We start from the raw sequence: 25,241 nt of genomic DNA, 5'->3' as shown, positions 1-25,241 counted from the left end.
GAATACCAGACCACACTAGCCCTTTTGAAATATATAATTTCTTTTAACCTTCACGATAGTCTAGGAACTTTCCATTTTACAGATGATAAGGTCACACATGAAGTAGTAAATGGCAACCCACTCCAGTATTCTTGCCTGGAAAATCCCACGGACAGAGGAGCCTGTGGGACTACAATCCATGGGGTTGCAAAGAGATGGACACGGCTGAGCCACCGAGCATAAAGTCACACACGCTTAGTCACTCAGTCATGTCCGACTCTGCGACCCCTTTGATTGTAGTTCCCCAGGCTCCTCTGTCCTTGGGATTTTCCAGGCAAGAATACTGGAGTGGGTTGCCATTTCCTCCTCCAGGGCATCTTCCCAACCCAGGGGTTGAACCTGCCTCTCCCTTGTCTCACAGCAGTGGGTAAATAGTGAAGCCTAACGGGAACTGAGATGAGCCTGAGTCTCACTGAGCTCCGGGGCCACAGAGAACTCTTGGGAGTTGCGCCCTGCAGCAGCCAGTATGGAAGGGCTGGTGGGCAGAGGGCAAGGTATGCAAGACCAGAGTCCTGGGAGTGCACAGGTTCACACGGTTCCCATTGCCCAGCTCCTCCTGACTGCCTTACCCTGCTCCCCGCACCCTCCACTTGCCTCTCTGGGGAAGCCCTCCCAGGTAGCTTCACTACCTGGCAGTGGCCACCAGGTTATCTTGACCACCTCGCAGAACCTCCCGGGCAAACTGCCAACTCCAGTTGTCTTGCCCTGATGGATCAATCAAGAAATAGCTCGAAGGTACTTCTTGGAGTCCTGCCTTCCCCGCGTATTGTGTGATGCTCAGAGCTCCAGGCCAGTAACCCAAACCAGCAGCTGATCCTAAAAATCATCTGTGTATCTTCCTTGGATTTTTTTTTTTTAGCAGCTGATTTATCTTCCTAATTATGTTTAGCTTTAAGCTAATGTTAAATGAGCTTGCATTAGATAATTTTCACTAATTAACACCAACTTAGTGCAGGGAAAGTTATCCCAGAAGCGTGCCACGGGGCAGTGAAAAGCTGGCCCAGGATCTTAAAAAGAATTGCTCTGCGTACTCCCTGGTGGATCACAGATGCCGTTTCGCAGCTGAATTCGCTGATCTTGCTCACACAGGCACAGTCTGTTTCTGTGTCTGCAGAGACCCGGCCCAAGTCTCCTTTCCATCACCCCTTCATCCACCTCGTCTGGGGAATGAGTGTCAAGAGCACCTCGTAAGGCTCAGATGGACGGGGAGTGAGCCCCAGTGGCGCACAGCAGAGTCGGGAACAGAACTGGCCCAGAGGCCAGGGAGTCTGCGAGAGGAAGGGGCCTGGCTGGCAGAGTTGGGCTCCAGCGCCTGGCAGTGCAGAAGGGAGCCTGGTGTTTAATGATGTCTAATTAGTGAGCCTGAAACAATGTAACATGGCCGCAGACAGCTGGGAATCCTCAGAGGACAAAGCCCAGACACCGGGCCTCCAGGCCGACAGTACCACCCCAGAGGTCTTGGCTCTGCCCTCTCGGTGGGCCAGGGCTCTGGTCCAGTCTGCTTCGTCAGGCCCCCCGAGGGGCGCTCCCTACTGCGGAGGTGCTCTGTTTAGACCCGTGCTTCCCGTGTAGCACAGCCCGGCAGGCCTCTGTCCCCCGCCGTGCGCTCAGACAGACCCAGGCCTGAGCAGACAGGCCTCCCGGGAGAGGCACACACTGCCCTGGGAGCTGGGGACCCGGGAGCCAGGATGAACCGGGGACGGCCCGGGGAGAGGGAAACAAAGGGCCTCGACACGGAACGGGCATTCCTGTTCCCTCAGGGAGAAGGCAGGTGACAGTGTGCGTGAAGGCACCAGGGCTGGAGCCAGCGGGGTGTGCCTGGAGAAGGCAGAGGAGGTTATCATCGAGGAAGCGGGTGGGCCAGAAGCACACGGAGGGCCTTTGGCGAGGCCGACGTCAGGCCACGGGTTTGGGCCGGGAAGCAGCATAGTTTGGGTTGGGTTATTGGCTCCACCTGCCAAGAGTGGAAGGCCTGTGGGAGCTCGTTCTCCCATGGAGCTGACGCTGAGCCCCCAGCTCGCGCCCGGCCTCACAAGAACCGTGAGGCAGCCTCGCTTTACAGGCAGAGTTCCCAGGGGACAAGCAACGCCCACCGACTCACTACCTCTGTGGGACCCCGACTCTAGTCTGTGCTTCCTCCACTTGCTCCAGGTTGCTTCTGGACTGTGGGGATTTCGAGAAATGAATCTAGAGTCCAGGGGTGGAGGATACAAGGTGTCTGTGGGTGTCCCCTGGGTGGCCGTGCAAACCTCCTCTCCCGAGCTCTCCTCTTCTCTCTCACCCCAGGGAGCACATCCAGAATGCTTAAGGTAAAGCTTTCTCGCCCAGCTGTTCACATCCCACTGAGGCAGAAATTGGATGGGGCCTGTTGCAGCCACCATGACAAAAGAAAGTCTTTGCCATGCACTCAGCAGCAGCCAGTTGGGTCCCAAACCCCACCTGGAGGTGCTCTCCACTGGGACAGCAGGGACTTTTGGTTTTTTTGGTCATGCCACGTGGCTTGCAGGATCTTAGTTCCCCAAGCAGGAATTGAACCGTGGACCCTCAGCAGTGAATGCTCTGAGTCCCAACCACTGGACGCCCCCCAGGGAACTCCCCGGGCCATAGTTTTCCTAGCGGTGTGTTTCCTGCTTGGTGAGCGAACGCAGTCTCCCAGCATCACTTGAAGGATCATGCATTGTACAGACTCACTCATCCCTTGATTGAGCTGCCCTTCCCCTCCATCAGTTAAGGTTCTGACTCTCCTGGAAGTGTAGCATTGCCTGGACTTTCATCACCACCCCGGGCTGGGTCTGCTGGACATGGTATCAAGCAGAGGAAAACATCTCCGCTGTGATGTCCGGCGCCCGTGGGCAGCTCTGCACGCCTGGCTCCTTGGGAGCATGCACCCCCGTGCTGACCCGGCCACCTTCGAAGTGAGGCCCCTTTGTTCTGAGTTCCTTCAGAGGAGAGAAAGTTCTGCCGGCGTGGACCCTCAGCTCACAACAGGCCAGGTTCTGTGCTCCTCGCCCTGCTGCGTCCTCATTTAAAACTCGGAGCAATCCTGTGAAGCGACCACCTCCCCATTTTAAAATGAGGAAACTGAGACTTAGATTAAGTGACTCACTCAAGATCACACAACCAGTGAGACCTTCTGCTTCCAAGGAATAGATTCTCTCCCACACACCGCCGTTACTCCCAAGTGTGATCCATCCTCCACCTGCGTTCAGATCACCTGAGGTGGGTGGGGTGGGGGTGGCGGGGTGCTGTTAAAATGTACTTTTATGGGCCTGCCGAGTCCGATGCTCTGAGGATGGGGCCCTGGAATCTGCGCACCCAGCAGGCGTACCTCACCCAGCCCCACACAGGGTTGATGCTCTTTACATGCTCCAGTGTGACAGCCAGTGCTCTGGAGACATTGATGGCTCCCTGGGCAGATCAGAGAAGGTGCTCCACACAGCTGGGCTGTCTGAGCCGAATGCTGGGTGGTCCACCCAGAACTGACTCCCTTGGACTGCCAGACAGATGGCCCTCCTAGGAGGCAGCAGCTGACCAGTCTGCCCACCTGCTGCCCTTCCTACCCCAACGCTCCTTCGGACTGGAGGTGTGGGCAGCTGGCCCCATTCATAGGAAAAGGCCCTGATGCTGGGAAAGATTGAGGGCAGGAGGAGAAGAGAGTGACAGAAGTTGAGATGGTTGGTTGGTATCACCAACTCAATGGATATGAGTCAGAGCAAACTCCAGGAGATGGTGAAGGACGGGGAAGCCTGGTGTGCTGCAGTCCATGGGGTCGCAGAGTTGGACATGACTGAATGACTGGACAACAGCAACCCTGTTTGGTGATTGCCTCTCATAACCATATAGCTTTTTCATGGAATTTTATAGGCATGATCTCATTGGAACCTCCCAACAGCCCTGGGAGGCAGGCAGGGCAGACATGGGAGGTAAAAGTTGGGCCCCAGGCTCATATGGGTCATCAGTGGGCCCATGGGGACTGGGACTGCCCCTGTGCCTTGGTGGGCTCCCTCCTTTCCTCCCCAGGGAAAAGACCATCACCAGTACATCCCTGCAAGGAGCTTGCTTGACCTGTGGCCTCTTGCTTTTCCCCCACCATGGAGCTCAGTGAGATGGGCGGATCTATGTCACAGCGGTGGCAGCCACACCCACCCCCGTGCCTGGGCTCCACGTCAGCAGACCTGGGGAAACCAGTGAAGGAGAGGGTGGTATTTTCCGGCTGTATGTGTGCACCCTGGTTTTGTATGATCGGGGTGACCTCAGGTCCTAGCCAGAGCAGATGTCCCCAGAGCCTGCCCTGACCACATCATCTGGGGGTGACAGCACTGGACTGGGGTCAGAAGCTGGGCTTTCGTCCCACCTCTGCCAAAGACGCAGCTGGGAAACTTAACCTCGGGGCTGGGCTCTGTTCCGTTTCCTCCTAGCTCTGAGGTTCTGCACGTCTGGAATGTCCTTCAGTGCAGGGGCCACGGGCAGAGACACAGCCTGTGCGCTACTCTGGGCCTCAGCGGCTTTATGGGGCTGACTGGTAGCCCATGCTCAGTTTATCAGCTTGCTTCCACCACAGGGAGGACAGGTACCCTTTTGTAATCTGCACAGAGGTGCTGGCTGTACGTGCTGGGGGCAGCTCTGCCCCCAGATGTCCTTGGTGTGGACTTTTACCCCTTGGTTGAGTATTGTCCCCACTCACCGGCTGGCTGCTCCGTCAAGACCTTGGGTAGGTGGAGTGGAGGCAGGCCAGACCTGGGACCGGCGTTCAGGCAGCAGTCCCAGAAGGCACCCATTTCTTTTCCCTTCTCTGTGCCCTTGAGGAAGAACTCCAGCTCTGCCTTCCAGCAAGATGATCTAACCAAGAATCCTGCTCAGCATTCTTTTTTTTTTTCCCCCTCCACCACAATATCTATAGTCATTAATGAAATTAAAGAGATAACCACAAAGCTAGGTCCACACCCCACAAATAAAACAGTAGACATGAAACACCCTCCATTTAGACATTCATTCCACAATCATGGAGAACTATTGAGATGTCCCCTGAGGGTGGAGATTTCGAGATAAATCAGATGGCCCCTACCATCCGGGAGCCCACAGCCCAGTAAAGAACAGAGCCATTGAGCAGATGTTACAATAAAATGTCAAGGACCTCTGTTATTTGCCTAGGACACAATGTGGGCAGGAATCAGGGAGTGGGGAACGTTCAGGAAATTCTTGCCTGGGTCTTGAAAGATGCATAAATGTTTCACAGGAGTACGGGAGGGGAAGGAACAGAAGAACTGGAAACTACCTGTTATGTGTAGTGGTTCTCAAAGCAGGGTAGAGAGGGTGATGCAATTTTGTCCTTAGGAGACATTTATCTGTATCTATAGACATTTTTGGTTGTCCCCATTTTGGGTGATGCTACTGGCTTGCTACTAAACATTCTGCAATGCACAGGATAGCATGCCCCGCCTCCCTACTGTGCCCGGAAGTGCTACTGTAGAGAAACCCTGTGTTAGGGTAACTGCAGGTCATCCTGCGTGGCTGAAAGCAGGGGGCAGACGCGAGACGGTCCAGGATGAAGCTGGAGAGGAGGAAGGGGCCATCATGAGGTCCTTCAATACCAAGTTAAGGAGTTTGACTGTGGGACCCACCACTTCATCAGTCTGTTGCTTGGGGGGAGAGGGAGTGTCACTGGTATGGAGAAAGAGTTGGAGCACAGAGATGGAAAAGGCGAGACTAATTAGGAAACTATTCCAGAAGTTCACTAAGAAATGAGAGGGGAGACTACTTCCCTGTTGTCCAGTGGCTAAGACTCTGTGCTCCCAGAGCAGAGGGCCCAGGTTCGCTCCCTGGGTGGGCAGCTAAGATCCCACAGGCCGCAACTAAGACCCGGCACAGCCGAATAAATAAAAATAAACGTTAAAACGAGGGGGTGCCAAGTGAGGCAGCCGTGCAGTGAGAGCAGAAAGGAGCTGACCCAGAGAAAGTACACGGAGGAGGCAGGCTCTGTTGGACTTGGTGGCGATCAGATTTGGTCACAGGGAGGGGAAGGGAGGAGGCCAGTAGACTCGGGCTTCTGGCCAGGGTGACCGAGAGGATGTTGACTTTGGAAGTGCCTCCGGGGCAGGCCAGAGAGCATTGCTGTGTGGCACAGGGACCAGCAGTGTGGTGGGCGTTCAGACCAGGTCATCCCAACACACCCAGGGGCGCCAGGCCCCGCGGTCTTGAGCAGCCGTGTGGAGTGCACAGGGCAGGTGGAGTCCTTCCCATTCATTTTGTTAATCTAATGGTAATTAAGGAGCCCAGGAAGAGAATCTGAAAAGCTGGCAGTTTAATTAAAGGTAAATGACAGATGGAGGGGAATTCTGAGGCTCCCTAATGCACCCTGCTTCCCCGCCCCACCACTGAGGCCAGATATCAAAGGAGGAGACAGTTAGCTAACCAAGTACCCGATGAGAAGTATTACAGCATCAGAGCCTCTTTGCCGGGGCCTGCAACAGCTTCTAGAAACTCCTGCTGCCTCAAATTAACCTCTCCCCCCAGGTGCCGCGCATCAGTGGGTAACCAGGTAAAGAAGGCTGGGAGCCCGCCGGGAAGAAGGAATGACTTCCCTCTTGACGAAATCCACGTCCCTCTTTTAAAACCCGGTTTTCCATTTATACCGGGAGCCTTGAAGTCGGGTTTGGCCCAGAGCATCACGTGGCGCATTAAACACCGGGCGGGAATAGGGAGCTAGTTTTCATGGGCCGTATGCCGCCCGTGGATCGGAATGTCAAGCCAGGCCTCCGAGACCAAAGCGGAGGGTAATTATCACCTCTCCTCCACAACGAGATTGCAGGAGTCAGCGAGCAATTGATTTTTTTTCCCACTACAGATATCTCACTGCTTAATTGGTAGTGACACAGATGGCTGGCTCTCACCAGGGCGCCGCAGACCAAGCCTCCCCAAAGCAGGGCGCCCCCACCCCCACCCCGCCGGGACACATCTCTCCCTCTGGTTTGCCATGCTGTCCCCACACCTCCTCCTTCGGGTCGGGGCGAGGGTGAGCTGGCTCCCTGCGCTTTCAATTACAAAACAAGAATACGAGTGAATCTTGACGTGCTTTCCTGAGCCAGTCAGGCCCTCCCCGGCAACATATTGAGAGTCCGCCTTGAGCTGGACACCGCAGAGAGTCTGGAAATGAGCAAACGATGGACTCTGACCTCAGGCAGCACGTGGAAGATAAGATATCCCGAGCCTACTAGATGCTGGGAGCTGTGTTCTGCTGGAATGAAGCCTGAAGCGGCCTGTTAAAACCAAAACCCACCACCATCCAGCCCCACCCCATCGTCCTTGCTGTGGTTTGGTCACTAAGCCATGTCTGACTCTGCGGCCCCATGGCCTGCAGCACTCCAGGCTCCCCACTGTCCTTGCCCCACACCTACCCTGAACTGTTTCAGGCCAATTTCTTTTTGTTCGTTTGTTTGGGCTCTTAGGAGCAGACCCAGTTGTGAACCTCAGTTCATGGTCCACTGCCGTCATCAATCCAGGGAAAGCCCCTCTGAATTTCCTCTCTGCTTCCCTCCCATCCCTTTCTCCTGCCATAGGCAGCCCTTCCCCTCTATTCAGTGTATATCCTTGAAAAACATGAAGAGTTATCTTATGTAGTGTACTTCGATTTACATTAATGGTACTGGGCTATAGATCACATGCTCTAACATTTTAAATCCAACTATCCATTTTAAGGGTTTCCCAGGTGGCTTAGTGGTAAAGAATCTGTCTGCCAATGTGGGAGATACAGGAGATGCATCTGGGTGGGGAAGATCCCCTGGAGTAGGAAATGGCAACCCATCCCAGTCTTCTTGCCTGGGAAATCCCATGGACAGAGGAGCCTGGCGGGCTGTAGTCCGTGGAGTGCCGAAGAGTCAGACACAACTGAGCATGCACACACGCACATCCATTTCAGAAGAACTCTCCAAGTTCTCCACATGTAACTCGTCCATTGCTTCTGTCTGCCGTAGAGCACTCTGTCCTCAGCATCCCTCACATTCACCCATTCTTCTAGAGATGCACATCTAAGTTGTTGCCATCTCTCTGCTATCCCATAGAAAACTATAGTGAATGTCTTTGTTCCTGCCCCCGATAGACCTGGACAAAGATCCAAGAGGTTCCCCTGAGTGTGTAGCCAAGAGTGTACTGCTTTCTGGCTTCTAGGTGTGCTGTTGTTTGTCCAGTTGTGTCTGACTCTCTGTGACCCCATGGACTGCAGCTTGCCAGGCCTCCCTGTCCCTCACCATCTCCAGGAGTTTGCCCAAGTTCATGTTCATTGCATCGGTGATGCCATCCAGCCATCTCATCCTCTAATGCCCTCTTCTCCTTTTGCCCTCAATCTTTCCCAGCATCAGGGATTTTTCCAATGAGTTGGCTGTTCGCACCAGATGACCAAAATACTGGAGCTTCAGCATCAGTCCTTCCAGTGAATATTCAGGGTTGATCTCCCTTAAGATTGACTGGTTTGATCTCCTTGCTGTCCAAGCGACTTTCAGGAGTCTTCTCTAGCACCACAGTTCAAAGGCATCAATTTTTTGGTGTTCTGCCTTCTTTACAGTCTAGCTCTCACAACTGTATGTGACCACTGGGAAGACCATAGCCTTGACTATACAGACCCTTGTTGGCAGAGTAATGTCTCTGCTTTTCAACACACTGTCTAGGTTTGTCATCGCTTGCCTGCCAAGAAGCAATCATCTTCTAATTTCATGGCTACAGTCACCGTCTGCAGTGATTTTGGAGCCCAAGACGAGGAAATCTGTCACTACTTTCACCTTTTCCATTTCTATTTGCCATGCAGTAATGGGGCCAGATGCCATGATCTTAGTTTTTTTTTTTTTAATATTTAGTCTTCTAGGTGTGCACAATCTTAAATCCATGAAACTCTCTGCCCGTTGCCCTAAGAAACAGCTGTACTAGTGTTCCATCCCCCCCACAGTGAATGAGGGTCCCCTTTTCTCACACCAACATTTAGAACTGTCCAGCATTCTGGTTTTTAGTTCATGTTGTAAAGTGGTATCTCTCTTATCTCTTTGCTTTTTTAATTTATTTTATTCATCACCAACTCGATGGACATGAGTTTCAGCAAGCTCCAGGAGCTGGCGATGGACAGGGAAGCCTGGCATGCTGCAGTCCATGGGGTCGCAAAGAGTCTGAGCAACTGAGCGACTGAACTGATAAAATTTTTAAAAGTTGCATTTACTCTTATTACTATCTCTTGGCTTTAATTTGAATCTTTCTGATTACTTATGAGGTCTGCTTCTCTTTATATACTTATTAGCCATTCAGGTATCTTCTCCTCAAGGAACTGCCTATTCATAGCCTTTGCCCATTTTTCTGATTAATCTTCTGTCTTTTTCTTGCTGATGTGCAGGAATCTCTTGTATGTTATTAATTTCTTTTGGTTGTAGACATTGCAGGTATTTTCTGTCACCTCCAGTTCCCTTTGTCTATTGACATCTTTCTTTGAACAGAAAATCCCTAATTTGCTAAAGGCATTTTTAAAATTTTTGTCTTATGATTCATGCTTTTGGAATCCTAAGAAATCCTTTCTTTCCTATGTCAGGAAGATATTTTCCTACATTTCATGAATTCCTTTATTAGCTTTATCTTCCACATTTAGGTGGTACAGCCTACCTGAAATCCACCTTTGTACATTGTATGAGATAGGGATCCATTTTGTTTTTCTCTGTTTAGTATGACGATTGTCCCAATAGCACATAGCATCCTTTCTCCACTGAGTTGTGATTCTACCTCTACCAGACTTAAAGTTTATGCATGTGTGTAGGTCCGAATATATTTCTGGTCTCTCCATTCTGTTCCATGGTCTATTTGTCAGTTCTTTCCTACCTCAGTACCACAGTTCTTATTACCTTGACACTACAGTATGTCTTATTATCTACTAGGACAAGTGTGCCCTTTTAGCTTTTCTTTTTCAAAATTGACTTAGCTATTGTGGATCTTCATTCTTCCTCACATCTTTGAAATATCTGAGCGCCTCAAACAAAAATTTACTGACTGTTCATTGGAATTGTATTAGATCTTATTAATATGAGGACTGGATTTTTAAAAGATCGAATCTTATTATCCATGAACATGATTTATCTTATTTACTCAAATAATTTTAACTGTCCTTTAATAGAATTTTCTAAGTTTCTCCATAGAGGTATTAATTCCTAAATATTACCTGCTTAAATTATAATTTTGAATGGATCTTATTTTCCCTTTTTTTTTTTTTAAGAAAAATTGATCATTGCTATATTAGAAGAATGCTATTGCTTTTTGTTTTACTTGTATCTGGAAATTTTGCCAAATTCTCCTATTACTTCTAAACGTTTTTCTCTGCATCCTACTGGATTTTTAATAAAAATATCATCTCTAAATACTGATAGTTTTGTCTCTTTTAATGCTTCCAGCTCATTTCTTTTTCTTGGCATATTGCATTGTTCAGGACTTACAGTACAACAGCAGTTCGACAGCTGAACTGTTCTGAACAGTAGTAGTGATAGGTGAATATTCTCAACTTGCTTAGGATTTAAAGGGAATGCAAGTTTAAGTATGTTTCAAGAGGGTTTTTTAGTAGCTAGCCTTTATCATGATAAGGAAGTTTCTTTCTATTCCTAGTTTTTTGAGAATTTTAATTATAAATAGTGTTATCAGATACTTTTTTAAAAACTTAGGGTAATATATGATTTTCCCTCTTTTACACTGTAAGTATTATAAACTAATATACTTCTGATGTTGAATAATCCTTACATTTTTAGAATAAACCTTACTTGATTATGCTTTTTAAAAACTTGAAATATAGTTGATAAGTTTAGTTCACTTTTATGACTTATCCACATCATTTTCAAATTCATCAATGTGTAAATGGTCCTATTCTTTTTACCATTTTTACCCTTTCTTGAATAGTAAGAATTTATTAAAAAGTGAAAGTGAAAGTGTTAGTCGCTCAGTCGCGTCCGACTCTTTGCGACCCCACGGACTGTAGCCCGCCAGGCTCCTGGGTCCATGGGGATTCTCCAGGCAAGAATACTGGAGTGGGTTGCCATGCCCTCCTCCAGGGGATCTTCCCCACCCAGGGACTGAAGCCAGGTCTTCCGCGCTGCAGGCAGACTCTTCACCACCAGAAGCACCAGGGAAGCCCTAACATGTCTATGGTGGTTTCTCTTTTCTCATGCAGATTTTGCTTGTATCTCCTGTTTTCGTCAGTCACGCCTGTCTTCAGTGCCATGGCTTGTGCTGTGTCCTTTGCCTGGAACGTTCGCCTCTGAGGCCCTGGGTAGCCCAGGTGGCACCCGTGTGCAGATTAGAAAAGGGCCTCTCTTCCTCAGCAGGCTCAGCTCCCACTCACCGCCTCAGCCCTGGGTGCAGTGCACTACCTACTTGCCCATGCATGGCAGCCCTTCCCGCTTCCCCACTTGGTTTCATTCTTGGCTCATTTCTCATGGTGCCCAAGGCTGCCCATTCTTCAGTTTTCTGCTTCCATGGTGAAACCTTTCTGGTCTCCCCTGACTGAAAGTAACCTTTCAACTCCCCCCTCCCTAAATCCCTCCTTCTCTTCCTCCCACTCCTCCTCTGAATTCACACCGTGTCATTTGTGCATCTCGTAAGGCATTTATCTCGTTTTCCCTTATGTCATGTTATTCTGTGTGGATGTCTTATGATTCCAACTGGATTAACCCCTTGAAGTTAGGCACTACGGTTTATTTGTCTTTAGGTCCTCCCTCTGCCAGTGGGGCTCAGCAAATGTTACTTATGTGAATGATTGAGTATTAAATGTAGAGCGCTTGTGGACACAGTGGGGAAGGAGAGGGTGGGACGAATTGAGAGTGTTGACATATATACACTACTGTGTGTAAAATAGATAGCTAACAGGAAGCTACTGTCTAGCACAGGGAGCCCAGTTCAGTGCTCTGTGAGGACCTACAGGGATGGGAGGAAGGCTCAAGAGATATATGTAGCTGATTCACGTTGTTGTTCGGCAAAAACTACCACAACTCTGTAAAGCAATTGTGTGTGTGTGTGAGTGGCTCAGTCGTGTCTGACTCTGCAAATCCATGGACTGTAGCCCGCCAGGCTCCTCTGTCTGTAGAATTATCCAGGCAAGAATACTAGAGTGAGTTGCCATGCCCTGCTCCTGGGGATCTTCTTGACCCAGGGATTGAACCTGAGTCTCCTACATTAGCAGGCAGATTCTTTACTGTCTGAGCCACCAAGGAAACCCAGAGCAATTATACTGTTAAAAAACAGTAAATGTAGGCGCTAAGCAGAGCCTTCTGTAACACTGCATAAATGGTGTTGGGGGCGGTCTTTAGAGGGAAAGATAATGGCAGAGCACACATGAAGGTCATGGTGGCGGAGGATACACTTACTGAGTTTAACATGTGCCAGGCACTTTGCTAAACGCTTTCACAGTTTACTTCTCTAAGCCTTCTCAACAGCCCTTTGAGACAGGTGCTACTATTAGCTCCATTTTGCTGCCAAGGAAGCTGGGCACTGATGAGTCAGCAGTGGCGTTGGTGTACCAGGCCTGGTCTGCCCGACTTCAGAGTTCGGGCATTCAGTTACAACCATGAGCAGCCTCCTTCGATCACACGGTGGTTACCATTTATTGAGGCACTGTGTTTGATGCTTACAGATGTCATTGCTAATCCTGATGCCAAATGTACCAGGTACAGAGTATCCACACTTGGCAGATGAGGAAACAGAGGCTCATCATGGTTAAGGGGCTTGCCTAAGGTTACAGGAGTGGAAAGTGGTTATAATCAGATCTCTCTGACCCCAAAGCATGCCCTTTCCTCTGCATCACGGACACAGTGCTTGGGGCCAGCAAGAAAACCCTGCCTCTGGAGTGGAAGAAGGGTTGTTTGTTTGTTTGTTTGTTTGACCACATGGCATGCAAGATCTTAATTCCCTGACCATGGATCAAACCAGTGCCCCCTGTAGTGGAAGCACAGAGTCTTATCCACTGGGCTGCGAGGGAAGTCCTGGAACAAGGTTTGTTTGTGTAGGAAAGTGAGGCGGCTGAGGTAAGAAAGGCAAAGCTGCCTCGGGCTGCAGAAGGCCTTCCTTCCCAGGATGACTAATCAAGACTGGCTTCTGGAAGTCATGGCTCAGATGGTAAAGAATCGTCCTGCAATGCAGGAGACCTGGGTTTGATCCCTGCATCGGGAAGATCCCCTGGCATAGGAAATGGCAACCCACTCCACTATTCTTGCCTGGAGAATCCCACAGACAGAGGAGCCTGTTAGGCTCCAGTCCATGGGATCACAAGAGTCAGACACGATTTAGTGACTAAACAGCCAGCAGAGGCAGGGACCTTGTTTTGAGGATGGAGCAGGATGGCTGGACCCCTGGAGGCCAAGGGAGCCTGAGCCAACTGGAGCTCTGCCCGAATCTGTGCTCAGGGAAGCGCAGGGCTTTGCACAGCTGCAGGGACATCAAAGCGCTCGGGTCTGCAGAGAAAGTCGTATCTGAGCAGATCTGCAGCTTGTGGAGCTGGTCCGTCCTACGCCTCTCCGTGACTGCAGCCTCTTGAGCCTGCTTATTTCCCAAGGACACCAGGACCAGCTCTCCTCAGCCTCCTAGATCTCCCCTGATACGGCTTCTGAAGAGTTGCTGGGAAATCCCCAGGGTAGGCACTGGGGGCGCGGGGGGTGCAGATGGCATTTCTGACTCTTGGGCACCAATTACCCCAGCCCCGCTGGTCCTCCGCAGGCCACGGCGTGACTCTCTAGAGGTGCAGTCACCACGTGCCTTACCAGTACCCCTTCCTATCCAGGTCATTGCTGTGGTTATGGACCTCTTCACCGATGGCGAGATCTTCCAAGACATTGTGGATGCCGCCTCCAAGCGCCGGGTCCCAGTGTACATCATCCTGGACGAGGCGGGCGTGAGCTACTTCCTGGAGATGTGTCAGGGCCTGGAGCTCCCTGACTTCCGTGTTCGGGTAAGCTGTACCCCTGGGGCAGGGTGGGGGTGGGAAGGAAGTGGGATGGAAACCCCCTCTGCCCCTTCCTCGGCCTGCTCCCCAGTTCAGGGGTCCAGGTGAGCAGCACTGCCAACCCCCTTCCTTCTATCTAAAACCTTGCCTCGTGAACTGATAACCCTAAACTGCACACCCAGCTTAACATTTTATCCCAAGACTGCTGAAGCTGAGGGGGCAGGCTCTGGCCCAGTCTTGGGTGCTCAGCCCGCAGAGTCATGGTCAGGGTTGAAGGTAGGGCTGTGTTTCTCTGCCGAGGAGCTTTGAGAGCAGACCAGGGTTGCCCTGGGCCCGTCCGTACCCAAAGCAAGATTTGCTGACCTCCTCGGGCCCTAGGAAGCAGAGTCAAGTGCAGACAAGAGCCAGCAGGCAGGACCCCGTAGACAAGAGGGTTCATCCTTTGCCCAAGAAGATACTCGGCACAGAGCTTCTAGGCCCCCAGCCTGAGCGACAGTGCCCTTCTCCTCTTCCCAACAGAATATCCGTGTCCGCTCTGTGACAGGTGTGGGCTTCTACATGCCCATGGGGAAGATCAAGGGGACCCTGTCATCAAAGTTCCTCATGGTAGATGGGGACAAAGTAGCCACTGGATCCTTCAGGTGAGTTGGGCCCGGGGGTGGGGGGGCGGTCTTTGTTCTTGGTCAGAAATGTTCACGTTCAGAAGGATGCTAGACTGGAGCCTCCACGGTCCTAAGTGTCGTAAGTCTAAGAGCCACTGTCTATTCTGATGGCAAAGAATAGCCCCCCGGCCAACCCCTTCCCTCAAACTCTCTGGTTGATGGACTATTCGAGAAAGATGGTCAACTTCTGTTGAGCATTCAGGACTGCCTGCCTTCCACGGTCCACAACAACAGGCTGCATTTTGAGGCTGGAAGAGACCCCAGCAGATGGAACAATTAATAAATGGCATCAGCCCTCTTACGTGGTTAAAGTATGGTGCTTTGCAGATGCCATGTGCTCTAAAAATTCAGAGAAGAGCTAATAAGAAATGAAATGCTAGTAACAGTAGTGGCAGCTGCAGATTCTACTTTTAAATGTATGTTTGTGCCAGGAACTGAGAAACCTTCTGTACACGACGTTGTTGGACTTTAGCCGCACAACGGCTCTGACCACACGCCTCACGTTTTACAAGGCAGGCAGGGCAGAAAGCAGGTTTGGATCCAGGCCTGACTTCTCTCCCCCTTGCCCTGCACCCACTGCCTGCTTTACTGCACGTGAGGCCAAGACCTGGGCCCAAGGGAGGATTTGGGTCTGTGGAAGGAAAACAGCTGGCACAAAAGCAGCAAGGCGTCCCGCCTCCCTGGTGGATCGGGCTGGGCCTGGCGGCGGGGGTGCTGAGATGGGCTAGCCAGGCGGCGGCTGCCGCCCTGGGCACACGTGTCTTGCTTTTCTGCCCCCGTGTTCCTAGCTTCACCTGGAGTTCCTCGCACGTGGACAGGAACCTCCTCCTCCTCCTGACGGGGCAGCACGTGGAGCCCTTCGATGTGGAGTTCCGGGAGCTGTACGCCATCTCCGAGGAGGTGAACTTGTACCAGCAGCTGGGCCTGGCAGGAGGCGCTGGCAGGCCTGCCCTCCACTACTCCTCCACCGTGGCGCGCAAGCTGATCAACCCCAAGTACGCCCTGGTGGCGGGCAGCCGCCCCCCGCCTGGGGAGATGATGCGCTGGGCCGCCCGGCAGCAGCAAGAGGCCAGCGGCCGCGCCGAGGGGCAGGAGGAGGGCAGCAAGGGCGAGTCGGCCCGGCGCCTGGAGAGCTTCCTGCACGACCTGGCCACCCTGAAGCAGGTGCTGCCCCCCGTGGAGCCGGTGCCCCTGGGAGAACTGAGTCGGAGGGACGGCCGGGGGGCCTCCCACCCGCACACGGACCTGAAGTCCAGACCCCGAGAGGCCCTTGCCCGACACAGCAAGGGAGAAGCCGCCAACGGGGAGGCCACCCTGGCCAAGGAGGGCAGGCGCTTCAGCAGCAGGATCTTCAGCCGACGGTCCAAGAGGCCCGCAGCGCCCAACGGCACGGCCAGCGCCCTCTCCCCCAAGGCCTTGGCTGAAGCGGAGTTTATGACGGGGAAGAGGCCCAACGAGGGCTCCAGTGCCGACATCTCAGGTGAGTCGTCCGCCACCATCCCCAGGCCCAGGGCTCCCCAGGCCTCTGACCCTGCTCTAGTAGCTGCGGATTCTGCAGACAGGCAGCCTCCGGGCAGGAGAGCACAGAGCTCTAGGCCCCACCATTCCCGTGTCCCCATCCCGCTCTGGCCTCTGCTCGTGTGTGGCCTGGGGCCAGCACTGCAGCTCAGAGCTCCAGGTTCCCCTTCTCCAAAGGCGGGGGAGAGTGATCCTGCCCGGCCCAGCTGCTCGAGGACATGAAGTGCTCAGGACAGAGCTGGGCACAGCAGTCGTCGGGGAGCTCTTGTTACTAGTACCACAGGCCGGGGAAGCATCTCCCCTGTAAACCGCCTCTGAACCTAGAGCTCCTCCTCAGCTTCTCGTTCCTTGCCTGATCAGGTGTTGTCCTGGTCAGACACACCCCACCAGTGCCCTGACCCACTTTTCCTCACTTCTTTTGTAAAAGTTGGACGTGGGTCCTTCCTTTGTTCATTTGATACATGGTATTTGCCATGCTGCTTACTTCTGGGAGAGATCCTTCCTGCTGGTAGTATCTTTCTGGGATGCGGGGGTGGGTGGGGATCTCTCTGGGATGCCCTAGAGGTCCTGGCCTTTATCTTTCTCTGGAACGGCCTCCAGAGTGGCCTTTTCTGGCTGGGGCGGGGACAGCCAGGGCTGCTGCCGGCACCTTTTCTCATGTCAGCATCTCTGGGATTGAAGGGGTTTCCATGTGGGGATGTCTCCCTCCTTGGCTGTGGGGCTTTGCAGCCGTGAGACCAGGCTCCCTGGCTGGTTAGGCAGGTAATGGCAGGGCCTTGCGTTCCAGGATTCCTGGGTACCCTCCAGGCCCCGGCTTTGACCTGATCCTGGCTGGAGTGCAGGTCTTCCCCTCCACTGACGCCCCAGCTCTGCCCCAGAGCCTGACGCACTCAGTCCGTGCCTCTTAGAATTAGGACAGGCCTGGAGTGTCCGAGAATTTGGGTACAACAGCAGTGCCAGAGCTAGAGCTACATTCAGCCAGGAAGCATTTATTGAGCACCTCCGTGTGCCGCGGCCTCACTCACTTGGCTTTCACGACAACCACGGAGGTGGCAGATGGAAGCTCAGAGAGGTGAATGACGTGGTCCCGGGGCACAGGAAGTGGTAGAGGGGCCAGGACAAAGCCAGGCCAGGGCCCATGTCCTGCCAGGGAGGGGGAGCTGGGCCTGTCCCACCCCCCCGGGACTCCCCGGCTCCCCCGGCACCAGATGCTGCTGCTGCGGCTCTGCACCTCTTGTTTGGAAGAAGGGTTGCCATGGTGAACACCTGGCAGGGAAGGGAAGGGGAGGGGTGGGCCCAACCACAAAAGGGACCGTTTGCCACGTCCTGACTGGAGGTGCGATAGAAGCTTTCTCTTCCTTCAGCCCCTCACCCCAAGGTGCTGTCTCCATAGAAACAAAAGGCCTTCATCTTCTCCCTTCCTGTTTGCTTCAGTGAGTCTCAGCATCGGTGCCCCTGCTTGGATGACTTGGACGGTCACTGATGCTGCTGCTCTCTTGAGCGTTTTCACGGGGTGCCAGTAGCCAGCCGAGCAGCCGGGTACCATGCCCTGTACCTGCTCCATCCCTGAGTGCCTGAAACCCAGAGAGCGCGAACCAGAGACAGACAGAGAAGGGCGAGAGTGCAGCGGCCCATACCGGGGATGTCTGGCGAGATCACAGTAGTCCTGCTTTGTCCCTTAGGAGACACGCAGAGCGGCCTCATCCAGCACAGTGTCCGCACACCTGGACAGGCAGCCCGCCCCAAGGACCTGGAATTCAAGCCCCTCTTGAGGCCTTTCCTCTGGAAGGCAGGGCAGAAAGCACAGACTCCTCTCCCCAAAGGCCCTTTGGGTGGCTTCCAGCCTCCCAAATGTTTGACTGGCTTACTGCCTCCTGTCAGGCAGCAAAAGCTTATTAGCAGGACTTCACATGCCAGAGGGTCAGGTTACCGACAGACGGGGGTCCCTGAGGTTGGAACTAGCAATCCTAGCATGCTTGGAACCACCATCAAGGAGGAAATCATGTTAGCTGCTCCCTTAGGGCCCCTCCAAGGAAAGGACCCCTCTCCTCCAGTGAACTCTGAGAGCAGCATCAAAACAGCCATCAGATGGATCTCAGTTCCTAGTACCTGGCTCCCCAAAGCCGGCGCACATCCTTTCACCTCCCTGGGGCTGTTTCCTGGTTGAGAAGAGGAGAGATGGGCTGAACTTGTGGGGTTGGGGAGAGGGGTGGTCCAGAGGCCCCTTTCTGAGCTCCAATTCTGACTCCATCCTTTCTGTCTCTGTTGCCCTCTTGTTAAGGGAGAGAGCCCGGGACGATGACAGAGTGGGTGAAAGAGAGAAAAATAGGAAGGCTGAGAGGTGACAACCTGTAAAACTGCTTGATAAGAAGTATACAGTTGTCAAACAGCATGCAGAGTTTTGCACACCCAAGTGCGGGCCCCGGGAGAGCCTTCTGAAATCCCTTCCTTCGGGTCTGGCGGGCCGGCTGAGGGCAGCCAGGTGGTTTGAAGGCCCACAGCTCCCTCTGCTGGTCGAAGCCAGGCGCCTTTCCTTGCAGCTTTTCTCCTTGCCCCTGTGCTAGCTGCCGGTCAGCATCTTCCCTGAGCCGGCCACCTGCGCCCATCCAGGAGCTCCAGATTCAGGGGCAGAGACCCCACCTCAGGGGACCGCAGTCACTAGAGAGCCTGGTGAAAAGAGAGAGGAGTCGGTCCCACCGGGCTGGGCTCAGAAATCTGCATTTTAAACAAGTGCCCGAGTGTTGTCCCACACAGGGGCCCTTGGAGCAGCAGATCCGGTGACAAGGCTCTGCCTTGGGGGCTGCCGGGTCGGGGGAGGAGGTTCCAGGGGGTGTCCTGAAGCGCCCCCACCCTTCGTCCCCCTGGAGAAGTCCCTGGGACACAGCCAGCACTTTTGTGCAGCAGGGTAAGAGGAGGAAGGAAGGCACAGGCTTTGGCTGAGCACCTGGAGTGTGCTGGGTGGACATGGTGCTAAACGCCCTCACACGGCCGCCCTGCCTGATGGCGCCGTTTTACAGACGAGACCCCAGAGGTGCAGAGAGGCGAGGCCCTGTGTCCTCAGTCACGGAGGAGAAAAGGGCGGCAGGTCTCCTGCCTCCCAGGGCCTTACACAGAGTGTCACGTGGTCTCCAGAAGGTTAGGGTGGGCATCTTCCCTCTGTCTTTAAGGGCTATTTGGAAGGGCCAGAGGCCTGGACACATGGCTGACTCTCCCCCAAGTGCCCACGGGTGCAGAGGAAGAGGAGAGTGCCTCTGGGTCACCCTCTTCCAAGAGCCCCTGAACCCAGGCTTTTAAATTTATTATTATTTTTGGTTGTTGCACTGCACAGCATGTGGGATCCCAGCTTCCCCCACCAGGGATCAAATCCACAACCCCTGCACTGGAAGCATGGAGTTTTAACTAACCTGTGGGCCACCAGGGAAGTCCAGGGCCCAGGATTTTGTTCCCAGAGTTCTCTGCCGTGACTGCAGCCACAGGTGCCTTTCCAGAGCTCTCCCAGGTCCCCTGTTCACGCATGGATGGGCCACCCTGGCTGGCAGTGTGGTCTGGCTCCTAGGGCTGTGCTCGCTGGGCTCCCAGATTTCAGATTTACCCGTGTCACTTCCCGGGTGGCGGTCTGGTCCCCTGTGTGGGATGGAAGGCCCAGTAAATGCTGCCAGGGTTCAGAGCTCCTTCAGGGGTCAGGCCTCCAGTTCCAGGGTGAGCATCCTCAACTGCTGTCTGGCCAAGATGGAGTTTTAACACTCAGTGTCAGACCTGAGCTCAGGAGGGCTGCCCTTGTGGCTCAGAGGTAAAGAATCTGCCTGCCAAGGCAGGAGACGCAAGTTCAATCCCTGAGTCAGAAAGATCCCCTGGAGAAGGAAATGGCAACCCACTCCAGTATTCTTGCCTGAAGAATGCCATGGACAGAGGAGCGTGGCGGGCTGCAGTCTGTGGCGTCACAAAGAGTCAGATACGACTTAGCGACTAAACCACAACAAACCTGAGGTCAGGCCGCAGGTGATGTTCTCAGGCTGCGCTTTGATTCCATAAACCTGAGCACCATTGCCCGCCAGGGCCTCCTCGGTCACGTGGCACGGATGAGGGGAGCTGATTGAGGATCCGCCCACTGGGAAGCAAAGCAGCAGGTGTCCTTGGTCTTGTTGGCAGCTGTCAGAATCTCCTGCCCTGCTGGTTTCTCCTGGGCCCGGCCAGGGCTTCTGTCACCATCTACATGGGTGAGGGCATGTATGTGACTCGGTCCCCATCCGTTGATGCCACTGTGGTTGCTCTTGCTGTTAGTATTGGCATGAACCCGTACGTAGCTTGCCTCTGCCTGATTGTTCATTGTTTTCAGCAAATGTATATCTGTGCACTGTCTGCTCTGTGCCAGACATTGTCCTCAGTTCCTGGTGCAGCAGTGGACAAAGTGAGGGGACTCTGTGACACAGAGGGCCCTAGAGGCAGCCTCAGCACCCTGGGAGGATGGATACTGGAGGACCACCCAGCTCTGGGCCCCTTGGAGCCATGGCCAGTGGGCACGGTCGTCCGGCTCCCCTCCCTCCTCCTCAATGCTCCACCTGCTCTCGGATGGCCTCCAGGGAGGTTCAGCTGGACACTCAGAGAGTCCCAAGGCCTGAGTCCTACCCGGCCAGACAGGGGAAGGGCTCTACTTGGACCTTTTCAGCGTCATTCTTGCTAGTGGCCCAGGAGAAGAGGCCGACGCCACCTCTGTGAAATTCACAGCTGAGGTGATACAGGAAGGTGGTGTGAGCGCCGCGAGATAACTCTGGCCCTGGCAGTGTGGAGAGGAACGAGAGGAAAGAGGACAGAGGCAGTCAGTACCCCAGGAGGGCTCCTCGCAGCAACGGGATGCTGGTCTGAGAGCAGGAACCCAGCCGGCCTCCGCCTGGGATGTAAAGGCAGTGGAAGCACATGGAAGGGGCCTGGGAAGAGAAGAGCTGTGTCTCGCTCCCCCTTCTTTCCTCCTGATGAAAGGCTCCCTGTGCCCCCTAAGCCTGGTGTCTGCACCACCATGCAGGCCAGGCACTGGCATAGGCGCTGCCAGCTCTGGGGGCTGCTGGCCCCACTCTCCCCACTGTCAGGTCGGGCAGAGGACACCCCGTCCCAGCAGTACTGCCCCAAGGATTCGCGAAAGTGACTGTGGTTGCGCTTGTGAGCTGTGATGCTGCATAGAGCCTCTGCTGGGGCTTCCAGAGTGGCTCGGCAGTGAAGAACCTGCCTGCCAACCTAGGAGACGCAGGTTCAATCCCTGGGTCAGGAAGATCCCCTGGAGTAGGAAATGGTAACCCACTCCAGTATTCTTGCCTGGATAATGCTATGGACAGAGGAGCCTGGCAGGCTGCAGTCCATGGGGTCGCAAAGAGTCGGACACGACTAAGCACGCATGCACAAACCACCCTACTGAGGCCAGGAGATGGCAGATCCCTTGATGTCCCAACCAGAGGTGGTCTTGATAAGGCCATCAGGACAGGACCTTTCATTTTACTTTCATAAGGATCCTATGAGCTGGTTTCAGCAGCTTGGGAGGGAGACAGTGAGCACCCAAATTTGAAGTGTGGTCGGTGCATAGGAGAGGTGCTGGAGGCCAGCCCAGTGAGTGCTTCACCTACACTTCCCTCACTTGTGTTCCTTGTCTCTGCAGGTAAAGGCAGTCCCAGTCCTGCCAAGAATAGCAACTGCGTGATCTCCTGAGCCGCGGGCCAGCTATCGGAGGACCTGTGGACGCCCCCGTCCTGTCTTTTGGAGACACAGCTCAAACCCTGTGCCAGTTTGCACATCGGACCCTATTGGCCTTCCACCCCAGCAGCCTCCATCCTGGCCTCAGGGACCCTGTATCCTGGATGTGAGGATCTGCAGCATCTCAAGTCAACTGCATGCCTCCACAAGGCTGTTGTGGCCAGGCCGGGCTCACCCCTTGTTTACATGAAGTGGAAGCTTCACTAGTGTCTGCTCTCCTTTATGCCCAGCCCGCTGCCTCCCCTGAGCCAGCCTTGCCCTGCAGGCCCCCAGGCGGGGTGAGCCTACATCTTTATACCTGAATGTGATGGGGTCTCCGGGGCAGCTCCAGTCCCCTGGTCTCTCCTTCCCTGGGCTTCCTGGTGCTGCTGGTTCCCCAAGAGGTCTGGTGGAATAGAAGGGACGAGGACAGGGCTCTGAGCCAGGAACCCGAGCTTCTTCTCACTTGAGCTTCTGAACTCTAGTTGGGAGATTCAGCAAGGATGGCTGGGGGCTGGGGACTGTGCCCTTCCTGGCCTGTCTCTGCAGGCTCCTACTCTAGACTCTGCATGGATTGAGGGCAAAATTTGACCCTGACATTTTGAGAGCCCTGGTGCTGGGGTCTCCTTTCCCTCCCCAGCACCATCCTGAATGGTCCAGGTCTCCTTGGCTGCTGCAAGCCGATTTGGTGGTTCCCCAAGTGCCTTTACCTGAGCCCCCCCCCCCCCCCAGCCTTTTGTGCCTTGATCTGCAGCTCCAAAGCAGGGAGACCCTGGCTGATGCTCTGGTGGTGTGGGAGGCTGGGCCCCATCTTCAGGAGTGTTTGCCTTCCCTCCACCCTAGGACCCAGGGCTGGCCCTCGGTCCCCCTCACCAGCCAGGATGTGCATGCCTTCTCTAGTTACACGTTGGCCAAAGACCAGCCTTGACCTCCTGCCAAAGCCGGACTGTACCGAGGCGCCTCAGCCTCCCTGGCTTCTAAGGGCCCGGGCCTAAATGCCATGAGGCCAGGCCAGGAAGACCAGCTAAAAATTGCACACTGCCCCCTCTTCATATGTGTGACAGAGCAGATCTGCGGAGAGAGCTGGTGAGTGGACAGAAGAGAAACTGCCGGACCACAGGGGCTGAGGCCGGCCCCCTCTTCTGGCTGGGTTGCTGGGGGGCCTGGAGAGCCCAGGGCTACGGCAACTGCAAAAGCACCACGCTCAGCCTCTCCCGGCCTCCTACCTTCTGAGCCAAACTCTCGTCCTTGCCTCTTTCCTTCTGCAAAGCCCTGGGCACCAGCAGCACCTTGGAGGGGCCACATGCTCAGGTGGTGCACACACCTGCACTTGCTGGCAGTGGGAGCAGGGGAGCCCCGAGCATCCTCCGAGAGGAGCCTGGCCTCCCAGGTGGGCGGGAGGAGGGCAGGGGAAGGAAGGGAGGACCTGGTTCCCGGAGGGGGTAGGGGGCTGAGGGACCTGACCCACCCCCCACCCCAACTCCCTGAGCTTGTGTGAGGATTAAACACTTCCTGGGAACTATTTCCTTATGTGCCAAGGCCTGGCGACATGGCCCTGCTTGTTCTAGAGGGGAAAGGAGCGGGGAGGTGGCAAACAAGGTTGGCGGGGGGGGCTACACCTCGGCTCAAGGTGTCTGTGTGGAGAGAGCGCCCTTGGTGGGCAGAGTGGACACCTCTGGAGGCCAGAGGAAGGGACCAGCTCCTAAGTGATTGCGCCAAGGGCTGCCCATGCCTCCCCTAGAAGAAGAAGTAAGCCCACCAAATCTTTTTCCTGTCTCCCACCCTAAGGAGGCCTAGTTCCCTTCCCTCCGCTGACATGCAGGAGGCTCCAGACTGGAGGTCCCAAGTCTCTGCAGCCTTGAGCCAGGCCGTCCATCCTGCCCCGGCTTCTCGCTGAGCCAGCCCAGGGTGGTTCTCACTCTCTTCAGAGAAGCCAAGCAGGGTGGGAGACCACACGTCGAGGAGGACACAGCGCAGTGTCCCGGGAAGAACGCTGGCCTGTGACAGGACACCGCTCCCCGTCCTTACAGAGGTTTGGGCGAGCCAGCCTCATGGCTGAGGACCCTGCAGTCCTAAAAGCAGCTTGTCTGCCTGAGCTCCAGCCCCTCTGTTCTGCCTCTCAGCTTCTCGGTTCCAGCATTTGCACACACTTGGTGAAATATTCCCTCTGTCATCAAATCTCAGGGGGACATCTGGCCTTCCCAGTTGGACGGCAAGTTCAAGGATGGATCATGCCCTTGGTCCCTCCGCAGCAGCTTCCAGAAGGCTGGTGACGTCCGTAGGGCTCTGGGAGGAATGGGGAAGAAACAGTGCTCTGGGTGCGGGGCCTGGCTTCTCGGCCCCCACCTCACCCCGGTCGCCAAGCTGCCCACTCTCAGAGTGCGCCCTCTGTAGACAGTGCCACCAACCAGCACAGCCCCCTGAGAGACCGACCTCGGGGGAGCAGGAGCCCTTGAGGTCTGTGACCTCGCCCCCTTGGAGCGAGAAGGCGGGACTCCTGCACGGGGGTTGGGGGTGGGGGGCTTTCCCTTGACATTTTGCAAAACTTCCCAGTCTCCCTTGTCAGCCATCCTCGGGGTCTGGTTAGCCCTGATCCTTCAGGGGTGCTTTTGAGATGGCCTCAGCCAACAGAACTACTCTGTGCCTGTATGGACCCTAAGAGAAAGAAAGGCTAGACCAGGAAGGCAGCCTTGAGAGGGAGGAAATCAGCCCAGAAGTGGGGTGGGGGCTATTTTTTCTCTTTACTGTGACTTTTTTTTCTCTTTTTAACTTATGAACACCTCCTATATGCCAGTCACTCTGCTAGGTGCTTCAGTTACCCGAAGGTCTCGTTCTTTCTTTTTTATATTTATTTACTTATTTGGCTGTGCCAGGTCTTGGTTGCGGCACGCGGGAATTCCACCCCCCCCACCCACCCCCCGCAGGATCTTCAGTTGCAGCGTAGTATCTAGTTCCCTGACCAGGGATCAAACCCCAGCCCCCTGTATTGGGATGGCAGAGTCTTGGCCATTGAACCACCAGGGAAGTCCCATACCTGCAGGTTTCAAACTAAGAAAAAGTTCGGGGAAAGGCCCTTTCCATAGTGAACAGGAAGTTTTCCTGTTCTGAGCCTGGAGCCTCACAAAGCCTGGAGCCTCCCGTTCTGGAGACTGAGCCTCACAAAGTTGTGTGATAAGCAACTCAGCTCTTAACCGCTTCTGTTTTTCAGACCAGGAGGACACTGTTCACCGTCCTACAGCCCCGCAGACCCAAGTCTGTCCTCCAGCTGAGGGCTTCCTGCCTTCAACATCAGTGACACCCGGGACCCCAAATTCTCTCTTGGGAGAGGGTCTGTCCTGCATGCGGTAGAATGCCTAGCAGCA

The 25,241-nt window shown here is 54.3% G+C and overlaps 1 protein-coding gene across 1 annotated transcript in view; it reads left to right on the top strand.

The window, feature by feature from the left end:
- The window catches only part of FAM83F (family with sequence similarity 83 member F), a 33,746-nt gene extending 10,335 nt beyond the window's left edge, over positions 1 to 23,411 (top strand). Inside the window, exons 2-5 of the mRNA XM_043882495.1 lie at positions 13,820 to 13,987; positions 14,501 to 14,622; positions 15,432 to 16,123; positions 21,806 to 23,411. Coding sequence (XP_043738430.1) covers positions 13,820 to 13,987; positions 14,501 to 14,622; positions 15,432 to 16,123; positions 21,806 to 21,855 — 1,032 coding nt within the window. The 3' untranslated portion in view covers positions 21,856 to 23,411. The remainder of the gene's footprint in view (positions 1 to 13,819; positions 13,988 to 14,500; positions 14,623 to 15,431; positions 16,124 to 21,805) is intronic.
- Positions 23,412 to 25,241: the final 1,830 nt, after the last annotated feature.

The sequence above is a fragment of the Cervus elaphus genome, chromosome 22, assembly GCF_910594005.1.
Source record: "Cervus elaphus chromosome 22, mCerEla1.1, whole genome shotgun sequence".
Taxonomy (NCBI): Eukaryota; Metazoa; Chordata; class Mammalia; order Artiodactyla; family Cervidae; genus Cervus; species Cervus elaphus.
The sequence above is the reverse complement of the archived record's forward strand: the minus strand, read 5'-3'. Positions and strand labels throughout refer to the sequence as shown.